General features: G+C 38.0%; 1 protein-coding gene across 10 annotated transcripts in view; it reads left to right on the forward strand.

Annotated features, from left to right (window-relative positions):
* Nktr (natural killer cell triggering receptor) overlaps positions 1-17,426 on the forward strand; it is a 36,569-nt gene that overhangs the window by 7,120 nt on the left and 12,023 nt on the right. For 5 of the 10 annotated variants that reach the window (XR_004388862.1, XM_032911208.1, XM_032911209.1 and 2 more), the window contains exons 3-8: positions 3,029-3,103; positions 3,728-3,835; positions 4,753-4,797; positions 6,596-6,683; positions 16,309-16,338; positions 16,824-16,969. Coding sequence is in view for 7 of the 10 variants with exons in the window: in XM_032911208.1 (XP_032767099.1) it covers positions 3,029-3,103; positions 3,728-3,835; positions 4,753-4,797; positions 6,596-6,683; positions 16,309-16,338; positions 16,824-16,969 (492 nt within the window). In the remaining 3 variants the exon portion in view is untranslated. The other 5 variants (XR_004388863.1, XM_032911215.1, XM_032911212.1 and 2 more) reach the window with 5 other exon arrangements.

Genomic DNA, 17,426 nt, shown 5'->3' on the forward strand with positions numbered 1-17,426 from the left:
TAACAGTTATGAAGTAGCAATTTTATGGTTGGGGGGGTCACAACAACATAAGGAACTGTATTAAAGAATCAAAGCATTAGGAAGGTTGAGAACCATTGTTTAAAAGCACTGTGAGATTAGGGGGCTGGGAACCACTTGCTTTAGAATTACAGAGGTATTGTGGTTTTAAGCCTAGGTTGAAGCCTGCCAGCCTTTAATCCCAGCACTTAGGAGGCAAAGGCTGGTGGGTCTCTGTAGCTTCAAGGCCAGCCTGGTCTACAGAGTGAGTTCTAGTACAGCTAGGGATACACAAAGAAACTCTGCCTTGAAAAACAAAAAAACAAACAAACAAAAACAACAACAACAACAAAAACAAGCAAGCCTAGGTTACTGTGTTCTAAGAAAGCCCCAGGTTTTTATTCTTTTCTTTCTCTCCCCTCCCCCCTCCCTTTTTCCCCCTTCTGAGACAGGGTCTCTACATAGCCCTGGTTGTCCTGGAACTCTTGTGTAGACCGAACTAGCTTTGTAACTCACCAAGATCTACCTGTCTTTGCCTTTTAGAGTTTTTGGTGCTGGAATTAAAGGGGAGGGGATTATGCCTGGCCTTGTTTTTGTCTTTTTTGTTTGTTTGTTTGTTTGTTTGTTTGTTTGATTTTGTTTTTGAGTCAGGGTTTCTCTGTGTAGCCCTGACTCTTTCTTGGAAGTCACTATGTAGACCAGACTGCGGGCTGGAGAGATGGCTCAGCGGTTAAGAGCACTGACTGCTCTTCCAGAGGTCATGAGTTCAATTCCCAGCAACCACATGGTGGCTCACAACCATCTGTAATGAGATCTGGTGCCTTCTTCTGGCCTGCAGTCACATATGCAGGCAGAATGCTGTAGACCAGGCTGCTCTGGAACTTACAGATACTCACCTACCTCTACCTCCTGAGTGCTGGGATTAAAGGCCACGGCACCCAGCTGTTTTGTTCTTTCTATCCTTCAGGCAAATATTGTACAATGATTCCAAAGATCTAAGTGTGTTCTGATTTGCTTATGATTGTGACTTTGAAGCCCACCTCAGCCACTTCAGGGGTTTATAAAGATTGATGCAGATATTTTTATCCTACTAGTATTTCCATGTTTCTGATGTTATAGGTATTCTTGAAATAGTCTGACATATATTATTACCTAAAAGACTTCTTTTTATTTTCTTTCCTCATCCTTTTCTTCAAAAAAAAAAAAAAAAAAAAAAAACAGCTATAGCTTTGAAATTGTTTTAAAAATTGATTTGGTTAGAGATAAGTCTTAAGAGTGTTAACATAGGGAAGTTTCCTTCCATGATGGGCAGTAATGATTCCACTCCTATTCATGACAAGTATCTGTAGTGCAGCCAAGGACACACTAGGACAGCCAGAAGTATATTAAACTCTTAATAGTAGAGCTTGGTTTGTGTCTGTTCAAAACATGGCTTATACTTGCTCTACAATAATTTTGATTTATACCCCACCTCCCCTTTTGGTTTTGGTTTTTCGAGATAGGGTTTCTCTGTGTAACAGTCTTGGCTGTCCTGGACTTGCTGTGTAACCAGGCTGGAATCAAATGCACTGAGATCAGTCTGCCTCTGCCTCCTGAGTGCTGGTGTTAAAGCTTATTAAAGGCATGAGCCTCCAAGCCAGGCCCTTATCCTCTCTTTTAAGTAAAATGTCTATATGGGAAAGGATTTTGTAGAATGAGGGAGGAAATGGAGTTAGGAGAGAATTGGAAACTGAAACTTCATTTCTTGGGGGCCAGTGAGATGGCAGTGGGAGAAGGTACTTGCTGCTGACCCTGACTCTCTGAGTTTGATGATCCCTGAAACGCACACAGTGGAAGGAGAAAACTCATTCTGGCAAGTAGTCCTTTGACTTCAATACACATTCTGTAATACATAGGTACCCCTCTCCCCCCGCTGACACACACACACACACACACACACACACACACACACACACACACACACAAAAGGAAATGTAATAAACAGTTTTACTGAGATTCTTTAAGCAGGTTTATACAGTCAAACTGATTTATGATAATACTAAAATAGAATTTGCCCTCAGGAAGCTCTCACTTCACTGACGTGAGCGCTAATGGAATGTGTGCTTGGGTATTGTGCCTTAAAGGAATGCCTTGAGTTTTGATTTTTATATGCTAGTTAACAAGTGTAAGCCTTAAACAAAGGCTTAGTAATTTTAAACAGTTCAAAATAATCTTGAAACCAAAATTTGAGAATTGTTTTCCAGGGTGTATTGAGATCGTTTGCAGACTTGTTCCTTCTCGTTGCTGTTGTAGTAGCATTGATTCTTCAGAGCAAATTGTTCTTTCCTGGTTCTCAGGGAGTAGAACATGAGCATTGAGTTTAGGTGATTGGCTTCAACAGTTATCTCAGGAAAGAAAGTTCAAAAGAGGGCTGGAGAGATGGCTCAGTGGTTAAGAGCACTGACTGCCCTTCCAGAGGTCATGAGTTCAATTCCCAGCAACCACATGGTGGCTCATAACCATCTGTAACGAGATCTGATGCACTCTTTGTGTCTGAAGACAGTGACAGTGTACTCGTCATATATAAAATGAATAGATAAAATCTTTTTAAAAAAAAAAAAGAAAGTTCAAAAGAGAGCATGGGAGAGCTTTTCTTCTAACTGCTAATCAGAAAAGACTCTTGAGATGTGTTTATCTCTGACAGGGCCTAACAGGTCACACAACTGCTAATTAAGAACACTTGGAGTTGGGAGTATCTATAGAGTATTTGCTGTGCATACATAAGACGTTCTGGGCCTAGCGAAATCAAACATTATCTTAAAAGGTCATTAATTCTGTATTAAGGGGATCTAATGTATAAAAAAGACCCAAAACACTTCAGATCCTACAGTTTTTGTGGGAGAGCCATGAGTTGTTTGGGGTTGATATCCAGTATTGTTTTTAAAAATGAAAGGAAAAAAGCTTACTATTATTAGGTTCCTCCTAGTTCTCTTATATGAAATATTTATTATCAACTTGCTCACTGTTTTTTCCCCCTCATATTTTGTTTCAGTTGGTCGAATTATGTTTCAGCTCTTCTCAGACATATGTCCAAAAACATGCAAAAACTTCCTGTGCCTGTGCTCAGGTGAGTAGTTTTTAACCTGTCTCCAATGAGAATGCCTGACTACTTGCAGCTATATCTTCTTTAAGGCAGGAGACCCTTCAGAAATATACAGTGGTCTGAGTTATACAACTAAACTTGAATGTGATATGAAATATGAAATGCAGGAAACATTTTGTAAGAGGATAGGAGGAAAAAACATCTTTAAAATGATAAGGATCAACTTCATATAATGCAATCTTTATATATTAGTTTGTCAAATAAGACATTTTTAAATTGCTTTTCATTATCATTGCATACACCCTAGCCAAGAAGAATAAAACAGTGTTAAACATTAAAAATAGCAAATTTAATTTTTAAAACCTATGTTTGAAAGGATTTTCTTAATTTCATTCTTTAGTGAAGTAATGGTCTCCAATTCTTATTTCCTGTAGCACATAGAATTGTTTCTGGATCAGTTTAGAACATACACTGCTTTGCACTATTTATTGTGATTTGTGCATTATATATGCTACATACATTGTGTCATCTGTGCCTTACATCGCTCATAGTATCAGCACATGGGAGGGATTTGACCCCAGATTAGTTGGTTGGTTATTCCTGTGGAATGATGGGTTTGTAGCTAAACTTCTTTTTTTTTTCCCCCAGGGGAGAAAGGCCTTGGGAAAACAACTGGGAAGAAGTTATGTTATAAAGGTTCTACATTCCACCGTGTGGTTAAAAACTTTATGATTCAGGGTGGGGACTTCAGTGAAGGTAGAGCTAAAAGTTACATTCCTAATAAATCCATCCATCAGTTTTAAAAGAATCTCATTGTTGCTTTAACTGTAAATATCATGTCACAGAATGATGAGAACATTGTATCCTCAGTGCGTGCATCCTTGCTGGATGAACAGATGTTACATATCTAGAATTTATGAAAAAGTAAAGACTGATATTTTATCTTGTTCATGTAATTTATTTTAGTAACATAATTATCAGATAGATTGCCTTCCAGTGAACACCACAGTACTATCCAATTACATTTATTCTTGGTGTGACTATTACTTGAAACAAATCTATTATAGGGGTCATTTTTCTGATTAATTGAATGTTCCTAGAATCATGTAGTTTTTTGGGTGTTTAGGTTTTTTTTTTTTTTTTTTTTTTAGCAGTTAAAAAGGGTTAAGAGTTCCTTCAGCATACTGAAGCCATCAAAAATATATTGGACGGAAAATGTACCTGAATGTTCGAACATTTGCTTGGTTTGTCCTGGGCCCTGGTTTCATTCCCAAGTACTGCAGTAACATAGAGGTGGTGGTGATGGCACACAACTGTAATCTCAACCCTTGGTGGGCAGAGGCCAGGGATTTTGAGTTAAATGTCATCCTGACCTATAGTAGTGATACTGTCTTAAATCCAAAGCAAATGGAGCCAGCAAGGTACTTAGTAGGTGGTAAAGGCACTTGTGACCAAGCCTAAAGACCTGGGTTCAATTCCTGGAACTCACATAGTGGAAGGAGAGAACCCTCCTGCAAGTTGTCCTCTGACCTCCACATTTACACTGTTGTGCATGCTACACACACACACACACACACACACACACACACACACACACACACAAGATAAATGTTAAAAATAAAATCATTAGCATGTGCTAAATATTTAAAGCATTTATTGTTCATTGTTTTTAGGTAATGGAAAAGGTGGAGAATCAATTTATGGTGGATACTTTAAAGGTAAGGCCTGATATTTTGTGTTCTTTTGTTTTTGTTTCAGTTCTGATATAAAGCAAGTATGTCGCATACTTTAATTCGAAGAGTTTTACTTGTAGTTCACGTTTGCATGAAACTAATGCTGCATGAAAATACTTTATTTGCATGAGTTTGGGGATAAATTATATTGTAATATATAACTTTTAATTGACAAGATTAATTAAGGCTAACTTTAAGGTTAAACATGACTTTCAGCATGGAGGTTAGGCAACTATATACATGAAAACTCCTATCTTCCTGCCTAAAACTGTCAACATATTCTTTTGTTTATAGAGAATGTGGTCTTTTGCAAAATGAAAAGGTAAGAGAACGAAGCTCAGTAACACAAACTCCACTCTGCTCCCTTGTGCCCTCCTAATAAATCCATGGACAGTCTGGTCAGGTTGTGCCTGGATTTCTGTATTGTTTGAAGACTTGGAAAAGAATCTATGTGATTTCATACATGCATCTGTGCCTTTGTTTCTTTACAATGGGTTCTTAGTTCTGATCAGGGAAAAAAAGAAGCTAGTTGTGGTTTTTGTTCCCTTAAGCCAAGCAATTTCTTTGAATAAAAATTGGTATTTTTTTCCTTTCTCAAAGGTTTGTATATTTTCTTTTGTGTACTAGAACTATACGGTTGTATTTTATTCCTACAGTAGTAACATTTCATTAAGTCTAACTATTACACTTCCCCAAAAAGCCTTAGAAAAGTCAGTTGCAGGAATTTACAGTGGGCTCCAGCATTGCTGGGCTCGAATGCCATCACAGCTTCAGAGTGTGTTGGTCTTTTATATCTCCTTTGGGGAAACTGGATCACTACAATTTTTCAGAAGCCTGTCCCCAAGGTCATCTTTTTTTTTTTTTTTTTTTTTTAGTTCTGATGTTTCCGTTTGTTCTAAAGAAAGATTTATTTGTATGAATATAGAAGGAAATTTGGTTTTAAAGCTATTTCTCCCTTCCAAATATTTACCAGGCCTGATCCTGCTTAGCTTCTGATGTTAGAGGAGATCAGGCACATTTAGGATGATATGGTTGTCTAGTTTTAAAGATACTTCTATTGAATTAAAGCCATCTCTAAGTGATGGTGACGACGATTTTCCCCCTTTCTAGCTGGTTGTAATGGCTTGTAGCAACTTACACTTAATGTTGCGGGTCGCTTTAATATGGCTATTCTCTGTGGCAGATGCTTTTGTATCTTAAAATATTTTTAAATGTTATTATACAATATTCTTCTTGGGTAATTTTGTGATCCTACTGATACTTAATTTAATTTGACGTTTTCCTAAAACATTTATATATATGTAATTTTTTTCCTCATAGACCAGCTTGACTTCAGTGGAATAATAAATTTCCCATACAAACGTTAAACATTCAAGATCAGACTTATTCAAACCTCTATGTATCATGTATCAGGCTAATTGGAAACTTGAAGAAAATATATTTTACTGTAGAGATTTTTTCTAAAAATTATTTGGCTAGATTTCCCTGAGTCAGTAGCTTATGTGTCATTTAGCAAAGCGTGCTGCTGCTGGAAGTGACTGTTCTAAGGCTGTTTGTACAAAGTGTTAAATACCTGCTCTTTCCCTCAAGGCTTTAATTAGTATCTTTTCGGCCTTTTTTGTGTTTTTTGTTATTCAATTAGTTAATTTTTTTTCTACATATTGCCAAATATCTTACTGACCAGAAGAGGAGTTTCATCCTTTGCTTTCAATTTAGTACTTGAGCATTACTTTAAAAGCTTCTTATAATTGGAGACTAACAAATTTGTGTTTTCTTCAAACAGATGAAAACTTTATTCTCAAACATGACAGAGCGTTCCTTTTGTCAATGGCAAATCGAGGGAAACATACCAATGGTTCCCAGTTTTTCATGTGAGTAGGCATAATGAAGAGACGAGCTTTTCCTACAGAGAAGCGCTGTTCATGAGAAAGATGGGATAGCCAACCTCATTACTGCTCAGACTCTGACAGCTTTGGTTTTACTTTGTGTTTCTGATATCACATAGTAACTGTAGTCTCTGCTGCTGCTTCAGTACTCAGCACATACCTGGATTTGAAGCATGGAACTTAAAAATGTAACCTGAGGGTATGCAGTGTTTTCAGAATATGCTGTCATGAGGAAAGATATAATTTAACTTTAGCCTCTTCCTCATTTGAAGGCTCAGTTTACCTAGTTTGGAATATGAACTCATGATGAACATGTGGAAAGTGTCCATGATGTAGCTGGGTTGGGCAGTGCATGCCTTTAAATCCAGTACTTGGGAGGCAGAGGCAGGCAGGTCAGCTTGGTCTACGTAGTGAGTTCAGGACAGCCAGTGAGCCACATAATGAGTGAGACCCTGTTTTAAAAAAGAAAGAAAAAAAGCTGGCCACGATGTATATCCAGATGGATCTTTCCATCCTAGGAACAGGAAGGAGCTGGTTTGGAGACATAGTCATGTAAATGATCTTGTTTTCTCTCTTATTATTAGCCAGTTTTGTGAGAGGTAACATTTTCTGATGAGGTATAGTAAAGTGATTTGCTATTTAGTCAGCATTTCAGCAAATTTGTAAGGTCTCTGTGCATAATGAATTAATACAATATTGGCTGTCATTTTTGCCAAAATTTGTAAATTTTGCTTAGTACACTTTAAAGTTTCAAAGAGCCGAATACCTTTTGGGCTGGCTGTTTGGTTCAGTGGGTGGAGCACTTGACACACAAGCCTGGCAACCTGAGTTTGATCCTCACAGCCCACACAAAGGTAGGAGGAGAGAGCCAGCTCTCCAGTTAGCTTCTAACCTTTACATGTGTGCCCCCCCACTACAACATGCATCATACAAAATAATGTATTTTTTTAAAGAATATATCTTGTTTGTATATATATGCACAACCTAAATAAGTTCTCATGTGGAGAGTTCTAAAGAAAACTCTTGGCATACTTTTAATTACAATCTTCTCTAAACCTATTTTTGTTTGTCTGGTCATATACAGTATGAAGGATAGCTGTCCAGCATGCAGTTTAGTACTTTAATAAAAATCTCTGCTGCTCTATGTGTGTTGGAGAAATACCTTATCTGTGATTTATCACACGTTTTACATCTTTCTGAATGGATAAATATGAATGGCGCTTCCCTGTCTTTTAAAGAAGTCAGTTATTCATATAAAAACTCACATTTTAAGTTTGTCTGAAAGATTTTCAACATGATCTGAAGAAGTTCAGATAAGGGGCATTCTGTTCCCAAGGATGTCCTAAAAATGGAAAGTTAGGAGAAGATGATGGTGCTGGAGTTACACGGAAAGCAGACTTGACAATAGTTCCTGTGCCCTGTTTTGATCCTACAGATGATCAGTGACACGTTTTTCACTGGAGTATTTTTCCTATGCTTAATCTTTGTTGGGGGCAGGGGTAGTGCAAAATAAAGAGTTAAAGTTTTAAAAACTTTCTGTGGTAACTCCATGTCTAAGCCTCTTTGTTTCCATTTTTAAGCTTATCTGAACTGTGAACATGAAAAACTAACGATTCATTGGTCAGGATGGGGCCATCTGAGGGCTCTAAAGTTTCTTTTTATATTATTACATCTAAAATTGTCCTTATTCAGGTAGTTGCAGTCTCTTACCACTATTACATATAGTTAGCTTATTCATGTAGCCTTCTGTTAGAATCTAGGACATGAAGTCTTTATCCTCTGGTATTTAATAGCTACTTAAATCTCTAGGAACATTTAGTAAGGCTGTTAGTGCTTTCTGTGTGGCCTAGTTTTGTATTAGACTACTGTTTGGAGAGGAACACCAAATGAAAATTTTTAAATCAATAGATTAGGAATAAAAACTTTTAAGCAGTGTCTATAATTAGCTATAGACAGCTTTAAAATCACTAAATGCATGATAAAGAAAAATTTCAATCTTCAGTTTGGTGAAAATTTATTTGAAAGGAGTTTACAGTCTTACATGTAACATTTTGCACCCACAAAAGTTTGTTCTAATTTTTAAAAAAGTAACTTGTATGCCTATGTGTTGTTTTATGGTGGCTGAAAATTCAAGTTCCCATGAGTTGCAAGGTAAAATCAAACTAGTGTTCACATTTCTAAATGAAATGTATCATGACTACTATGGAAAGGATAGATAGAACAGAAATGGTAGCCAATAAAGAAGAGATCTTTGAAATTCTGTATCTTGCAAGCCCATGTCTTTTTGGCACTGGAAGAGATTAAAGAATAATATAGTGTCCGACTCGTGTCTGTAATCATAGCCGAGACCTACCCAGTGACTTCCCAGTAAGCTCTGGGTTTGTCCTGTCACCACACACTGCATGTGGCACCTTGGGTAGGAGTTCTGAGCAGAAAGAAAGGACATTGTAAAAACATCTTTGTATGTCTTATGGACTAGTTCATTGGCCTTACGAGGACCTGTACAGCATCTACACAAAACGGTACTGTTTGTGCCCCACAAATCTACTACAGTTCCTGACCAGTAAATTTGGTGCTGTGAGTGTACTGTGTGGCAGTCCCTCAGGAAATGTTGTGACGTGTGTTCTAACTGTTGTCTTGGTTCTCACACAGTTAGCAACTTCCCTTCCTAAGATGCACACTGTTTGTGTTCATAATTTTGCATATATTGTTTTCTTTGGCTGTAACTGTATCTTCGTGTGTGAAGAGAGAGAATATATATAGGTTTTCTTTACAGCTAATTGTAATTTTTACCACTAACTGCTTGTGTTGACTACTATATAAACTGTGGTGCTTCTGTTTTGGGAGCTTACTTAGAAGAAAAGACTGTCTTTGGAATAGTACTGCTTGAGAATTGGAAAGGAAGGGATATGTGGCCCCATCCTTACAAACTACGAAGGAAATAAGGGCTTGCTCACATTTTAAAGGAGCTCAGACTCTTGGCACCACACTTACCAAGCAACACATGGACCAAGCCAACCTACATTAGTGTTCACTCAGTATGTCTCTCTCTAGGTCAGGTATGAAAAAAAAACACAATAAAAGCTATAGGGCCGGAAGTGTAGTTCAGTGGTGGAGAGCTTGCCTTGTGTGCAAGACTATAGGCTCAGTCACGAGCAGTGCAGAAAACAAGTAAAGTAATGAATAAATCAGGTAAAAGCTATAGAGTTAGAGAGTTGAACGGGGCTTAGAGATCATGTGAAATAAGTTTTATCTTCTGTAGAGAATGAATGCTAAGTGAGGAAGAAATAACTCTCCCTATTCAGGTTGCTTTAGGATCTTTTCTCACATTCTGGAGAAGAAAGCTGCTGACTGCATGCTGCAGGGTTATAAGCACTGGATTCTGAATCACTGTAGTAAGGCGGGGGCATTCTGCTGAGAAGAAAATGGCACTTGGAGAACTTTTTTTTTTAATTTAAAACAATCATTGGAATGATAATTCTGGTACTAATTTTTATTGTCTATAGTCATTGAGAAGATAGGAACACATTATATAAAACAGTGTTAGAAAGGTTAGTTTGTAACTTTATTATTTCTTTCCTGAGTTGGAATATGTACCTAGTTACCTGGTGGTTCATGCCTGTGATCCCGGCAATTGGGTGGCTATGGAAGGAGAACGAATGGTTGCGAATTTGAGTACAGTCATTGTATGACACACAAAAGCAGAAAGACCCTGTCCAAAAACAAACAAAACAAAACCGCATATACACACAAAAGAAATCTTGGTTTTAGCTGTTTTTCTGTACCTTGTGTTACTTTGTTAAAAAAAATCCGTGTGTGTGTGTGTGTGTGTGTGTGTGTGTGTGTGTGTTCTCAACGCACATGTGAACAGAAGTTAGAATTTGATACTGGTTGTCTTCCTTTGACAACCCCATTTCCTTGATGTTTGTAGACAGTCTGTCACTGAGCCTGGAACTCTCTAGAGTCCCCTAGGCTAGTTGGCTAGGAGGCCACGTGACCTTCCTTTCCATGCCCTCCCTGGAACTTAGCATTACAGGCTCAGGCTCCTACACTTGGCAGTTAAGTGGGTGCTGGCTATCAAATGAGGGTCCTGCATGCTTAACTCTACGTACCCTCAAATAGCCCAACTTTTAAGGTAAACTATAAATGTTTTGGTAGAAAGTGTCATAGGAAAAAGAGCATGCCTTATAGAAAGATCCTAAATTTCTGAGTAAATCAAAGACTTTGTATACATACATTCTTGTTTGTAATTACTCTCTAGCTACCTAATACTCACACCTGAAAAGCACCTCAAAAGGTCGAGCAGCAGCAGTCTTCCCCTTGGCTGCTACTAAAATATTAAATAATTTTTTGTTCTGCTTAGGAGTGTTTTGCCTGCATGTGTGTGTGTGTGCCATGGGCATGCAATGCTATTAAAGGCCAGAAGAGGGCAGTGGGTGGATGCCCTGGAACTAGAATTGTTGTGAGCTGCCACTTGGGTACTGGGCATTAATCCTGAGTCTTCTGGGAGAGCAGCCAGCTCTTATGGTGAGCCATCTCTCCAGCCTCAGTGTAGGCCTCTTATGGATTTAAAGCTTTGGTGAATAGACTGTCATTGGCCACAGGTCTAGTCATGAATATTTTTATGAAAACAAAAATAATATAGAAAAGCCCAACTTAATATCTAAACAAGATTTCTGGTTATTTTTTTCTGTTTTGTTTTTGTTTTTTAATTTTCTTTTTCTCAGTGCTGGTAATCAGACTCAATGACCTTGTAAATGTTAAGCAACAGTTCTCTCAGATATTCACCCACCTACCTGCCTCTTCCTCCCAACTGCTGACATTGAAGACATATGCCACCATACCTAGCTTATTGATTATATGTATGAGGTTGTTATTTTTCTTTCACTTTTTATTTTATGTGTATGGGTGCTTTACCTGCATGTATGTCTGTGTACCACCGGGATAAAATGTCTCTGGAGGCCAGGTCCCTGAGACTGGATTCCATGGCTGGTTGTGAGCTGCCTGCGGGTGCTAGGAAATAAAACGAGCTCTGATCCTGGAAGAGCAGTAAGTCCTCTTAACCACTGAGCCGAGTCTCTGGTCCCTGTTTAATACAGCAAGCATAAATGGGGAAGGGGCTCTAGGATTGCTTTATGTCATTTAAAGGTCCCACTTAAAAGCAACTCTTCATCTAATGAGAGAGGAACATTCATTCTGAGGTGATTGGCTAGGTGTTTAATAAATCTGTTTGGGCACTTTGGCAAGCAGAAGTAGGTTTGGGAGAAATGTCTCACCCACATATTCATAAATTCGTGTGAGAGAAAATGATATTAAATGTGACCTTAGTCACTGTGTTTGTTTGTTGTTGCTTTGGGTTTTGTTTTGTTTTGTTTCTATGGAAGGTAATAACTCCATGCTAATTTCACAGTTTTTTGAGAGGAAAGGAGTTATGATATTTGAACCTTAATGCCACTTTCCCTGAATTTCAGGTGTCATCTAACACCCTTGTTTAGAATTAGTCATTTAGTGGTTATGTGATAGACATGTTATCAGTAAGGAAAGACATGTTGTATCTAGTTACAATTCGTGTGTATATATATTTTTATGTTAGTGTTGAAATTAGAAAACTTTTCTTTCTGAGTGACCTTGGGAACACAGAGCATTGTGATGCTGGCTCGCTCACTGCCTAAACACAAGCTGTGTTACCCTAGGGTTCCCTGCTTTGTGACAGCTTAGTTTCAGACTGTGAAGGAAAGAGTTGTATGATAAAGACGACATTAACATAGTTGCTTTTAGTGCCTTCTTACTTTAGGCCTGAAGTACCTTCCTGTCTTACACTCTGGAAACTGCATGGTTTCAAACTTGTTTTTTCTGATACTTATGCCTATATGAGAGATTTTAAGTCACTTTCACAACATTTTAATATTTAATATATCTAAGATCCTATCAAACTTTTGTTCAGGAATAAGAGTGGTTTTTGGTTTGTATAGTAATTGATTTAAAAAAAAATTTATTAGTTAAAATTCATCAGTATTGGGGTTGGGGATTTAGCTCAGCGGTAGAGCGCTTGCCTAGCAAGCGCAAGGCCCTGGGTTCGGTCCCCAGCTCCGAGAAAAAGAAAAAAGAAAAAAAAATTCATCAGTATTGTTCAAAATAAAATTTGCATAAGGGGAAAAATCAGATTAAATATAAAAGTCATCTGCCCAGGATTTGACTTCGTTCTCTAAGGCTGTCACCTCTATTGCTTTTTAAGCCTCAGAGAAGATCCTTAAAGTTCTAATTTTGCCTTTATTACTGTTTCTATTAATTCTGTCCTATGACATAACAGCTTAAGGACATACATAAAGTAGTGAGCATAGTCCATAGACCAAAACATTCTCCAGGATTCTGTTCTGTTCTACACAATCAAGAAAACTTTGAAAGGCAGAAGCATGAAAATGAAGTAAACTGGTTAAGTTTCCCAAGTTTTGTTTTGAATTATCTAAACTTAGTTTGGGGGGGGGGATTCTTTGCCTTCTACCAGAAGTCCCAATTTCTGAGTATTTAAAATTGTATATCTGTCCATACTCATGATGTATTACCTTACTGAGAAAGATGGCATAGCTAGTCTCTGAGATTATAAAAGGAACTTTAATGTTTTATGAGCTGTTACCAACCCTTGTGTTAAAATATCATGAGTTTAAGAAGATCTCTACAAGGCCTTTTCAAAACAAAATTCATCTCTTCATAAGTATCTTACGAAAGAAAATTTAGAGCCCTCTATTTTAAAAAGCTTTCTTGCTTTGCATAAAACTCTAAAAGTTTAATTTCAAAGTTATATTGATATTAAAACATAAATTCAGTCTTGTCTTAAAAGTGTATTACAATTTATTTCTTGCCATTTTTGTGTAAAATTTGCAGAAACAGTGTTACACCGTGCGCTCCAAAGGTAATGTCTCATTACTCTAAGGCTTGCTCACTCTCTCTCTTTCTCCCTCTCTCTCTGCCTTTGTTTCTTTAATCTTAATGTTACATGTATTGAAACATTTTAAGGAAAAAAAGCTTTCTGCTTGTTTGTGTAACAGCAGTATATGTAAAACAAGGGTGTTAATGCTTATGGTCAACCTAGACATACAGCTTCAGTTCAGTAGCTCTTGTGTGTTTCATGGTGCTGTTTTACATTAGGTTTTTAAGAGCTGGTACGGTCCCAAAGCTGCTCTGATGGTGGCATAAGTGTACTTCATCCTTTGAATAACAAGTTTTTAGTTTCTAGGGTTTGTGGTTAAAGTGACCCTTGCAGTAACTGTCTTAGGTAGATTCAGGAATGAGAGCCACTGTGGGAGAAAAACATGGTGAACATGGAAGCTTTATAGTTTGAAATGGTTTTTGTGTTTGTTTTTCCTTTGCTCTGGTCTTCTAAGTCTTATACTGCATCCATGTCACTGCCAAAAGTAGTACCATTGAGAATGTTGAATATAGTAAAGAGTTGGTGGGCAAGGTTTCCCTGTCCATTTAGTAGACTTGGCTGAACACATGGTCTCTTCTGCCTTCTGTTACCCTTGTTGGGTGTTCACTGTTGTTTGTGTGTACTGTGAGCATAGTTCCAGTGAGCCTGCCTTACCATGAATCCTGGGATTTGTAGACTCAAGTCCAGAGAGCTCCTTTTTTTGTGAAATATTTCCCATGTACTTACTGTATATTCTATCCCAGTGAAGGAAGGTACAAGTTGGTATTTCTGTACCTAAACTGCAGGTGCCAGTAAGTTAAGTGATTCTTTTTGGTTTGGACACTGAGCAGATTGAAGGGTGTCCTCTATTCATGTGCTTCTTTACTACTCAGTGCACTAGGAACATAGTTTATTGATAAGTTTTCTTTTAAATTGAAAACAGAACTAGGGACTGACTATACAGTGTTGCTTGGTGGTTGAGTATGTGCTTAGCACACATGAGGGACCTGAGTTCATTCTCAACTTGAGACAAGTTATCTGTCCAAAGCTTTGAATGCCCTAAGAGCATTCTTCCATACTCAGTTGGTCTGAGTGTTGCTGTAGCCAGCTAGACGATCGCTGTTTGCCATAGGGTTGCCTTACATGGTGGTTACAGCATTTGTTAGCTAAGGTGGCAGCTTAATTGGAACTTCTGTGTGCTAGAAAAATCTGTAGGCTCTTCTGAGCAAGTCCCAAGAAAGGAAGAGCACATCTAGTCAGTAAACAGCCGTGTGGTTTCATCTTCTGCTTGGCAGAACAGTTTTATCTTTCTGGAACCACCTTTACCCCTTCTCATAAGGGGTTTCTGTCTAGCTCATGTCCTAGTTTCTGTTTCAGTAAAGTTGTCCAATGCAGGAAGCATTTCTGTTTACAGTTGTTGTCTACCATGACTTCCAGATGCTCGCTCGTTCGCTTCATGATGTCTGTGGCTCACCAGTTCGTTAGATTTTCTTAATTTCTCCCTCTCCCCCTTTTTTAAAAACCTGTTTCTATTTTTTAAATTATACTGGTTTGAATTTCTACTCAATTTTCTAAGAAATATTTGAGACTTGTGATTCTGAAACTCAAAACTTCATTTAAAGTTGAGACTTAAAATTGACATTAAAAGTTTTAAGTTAAGTACTCTCTATAGTCTTCATATAGAACTGGATAGTCTTAAAGTAAGTACAAGCATTGTAATTTCTTGTACAATGATATTTTTGACATTGTTGTAAAGGTTAAATTGTTCTGTTCATGTGTCTTAGAATGGCATTAAAATGCATAAGGTTTTTCTTTATACAACTGACTATTTGAATACGGCCTGAAAGCCTTGTGACCTTGTCCATAGCATGTTTATCATCCTTAGTACTTAAGGTTCTGTGTCTATTACTGACCTAGCTATCTACTTTTGAATTTTTGCATTACAATTCACATGTAAAGATCTTTGAAAATGTTATGTGAAAACCAACTTGGGTTCAAAATACCTTAACCAAGTATACCCCACAGATGTCACAGCAGTAACAGTGGGGCGTCCACAGAGCAGCTGGAGGGGTCTTTTCTGGGTCATGGAAATCAAAGATGTCAATGATACACCTTCACTTTTCATTTTGTTGTGAATTTGAAAGTCCCTTTCTATTGCATTTTCTAAATGTGAGTTGCAAAGCTTCCCCTTGAGTGAAAGAAGAGCAGGAAGTTCTGCAGATAGGGCCTCTGAGGCTCCTCCTCTGCTTGCCTTAAGAAAGAATGTGTGGACTGTCTCAGTCTTAAGTGACAAATAAGAGCCCAGGGGATGTGGCCAGTGCTTGTCACTTCTTCACCTATGCAGTAGCTTCCTGAATAATTCTGGGAATTTTTTTAATGTTTTTGTGCCATTATTGTTTTTGGTTTGAGAGTAAATTTAATTTCAGTGCATATGCTGTACATTTCTTTCTATAACTCAGACCTATTTCATATATCCTGATAGAGTTGGTTTTATAATTCATTGTAGTCTAGTTTTTTTAATTAGTAAAATGGCTGCTGTTGGTGTTTGGGTGGTCTTTAAGGTTGAACGTATATTATGCTTAACATTGTCTGTCTTTTTATCTTTACTTCTTTGTTCACTACATGCTGTGTTTAAACCCTCTGCTTTCTTCATCTGAATACGTCATTTTTGATACCAACTTTGTGTTGATGTTTATTGTACAGAACTACAAAGCCTGCTCCACACTTGGATGGGTAAGCATTGAGTTGTTAAAATCTTGGAGAGTTGTTGGGGTGATGAGCCTAAAAGACTTGCTGGCCTGCATTAGTCTTTTGTAACCAAGCTCTTCCCAAAGGGGCACCAGGTATAGGAGTTTTGAGAGCCTGTCTCACTTTTGCCCATAGGTGGGTTTCTCAACCATGTATGTGGTTTTGAGTCTACCTGTTGAGATGGCTTCTTAGTATGAAGTGTCCGCTCTTACCAGATTCTTAACCCTAAAAAGGCTAGCAACCATTGTAGTAGTAACAGTAGAAACCGCGTCCCACCTTGTCTTTAGATAAACTGTCACTGTTTCCTATTATGAAGTAGATTTCAAGTTGTCATTCCCTTCTAGTTGGTTCATAACACTTTGGAGTTGTTTCTAGTTAGGTGGATAAATATTTTTTACAACAATTGTCCCAATTATGTTCCTAACGTAATTATTACGACTAATTTATTTCTTGAATTTGTATTATGACAGGGTTCATGTTGTCTTTGGACTGGTTATATCTGGTTTTGAAGTAATTGAACAGATTGAAAATCTGAAAACGGATGCTGCAAGCAGACCTTATGCAGATGTCCGAGTTATTGACTGTGGAGTACTTGCCACAAAGTTGACAAAAGATGGTAAGAGCTTTGGAGGGTGGAGGATCTAGGGCAGAGAGGTGTAAAGAAAGCATGTGTGGATAGTGGGAGCATTGGTGCCTCTGTGCTATGCTTTATCCCCTCCGACAGCAGTCCTCCTCCTCGCTGCTACCCAGCTGCCAGCTGATCCAAGCCCTCTCAGGCCTGGATTATTGCCTTTCTCTCTTGGCTGTCTACCTTACCTCTCTTCTGTTTTCCTATGATGATTTATCAGCAGGAGTGTCCCCACTGGTTTCCTTGCTTATGGCCTTGTCTTACTTTGGTTTGTCTTTAGCAGCAACCAGAATGATCCTCTTAAGGCACACGTAATCCATATCCCCCTGCACAGATACCACAGAGGCCCGTAGCTCTCTGTTGTCTTTCCGACTTTTTCTTTCCATACTCATTGCCTTCCAGCTATACTGATTATTATTCAGACACTTGGGGACTTTGTGCCTGC

Source organism: Rattus rattus, chromosome 8 (assembly GCF_011064425.1).
Source record: "Rattus rattus isolate New Zealand chromosome 8, Rrattus_CSIRO_v1, whole genome shotgun sequence".
Taxonomy (NCBI): Eukaryota; Metazoa; Chordata; class Mammalia; order Rodentia; family Muridae; genus Rattus; species Rattus rattus.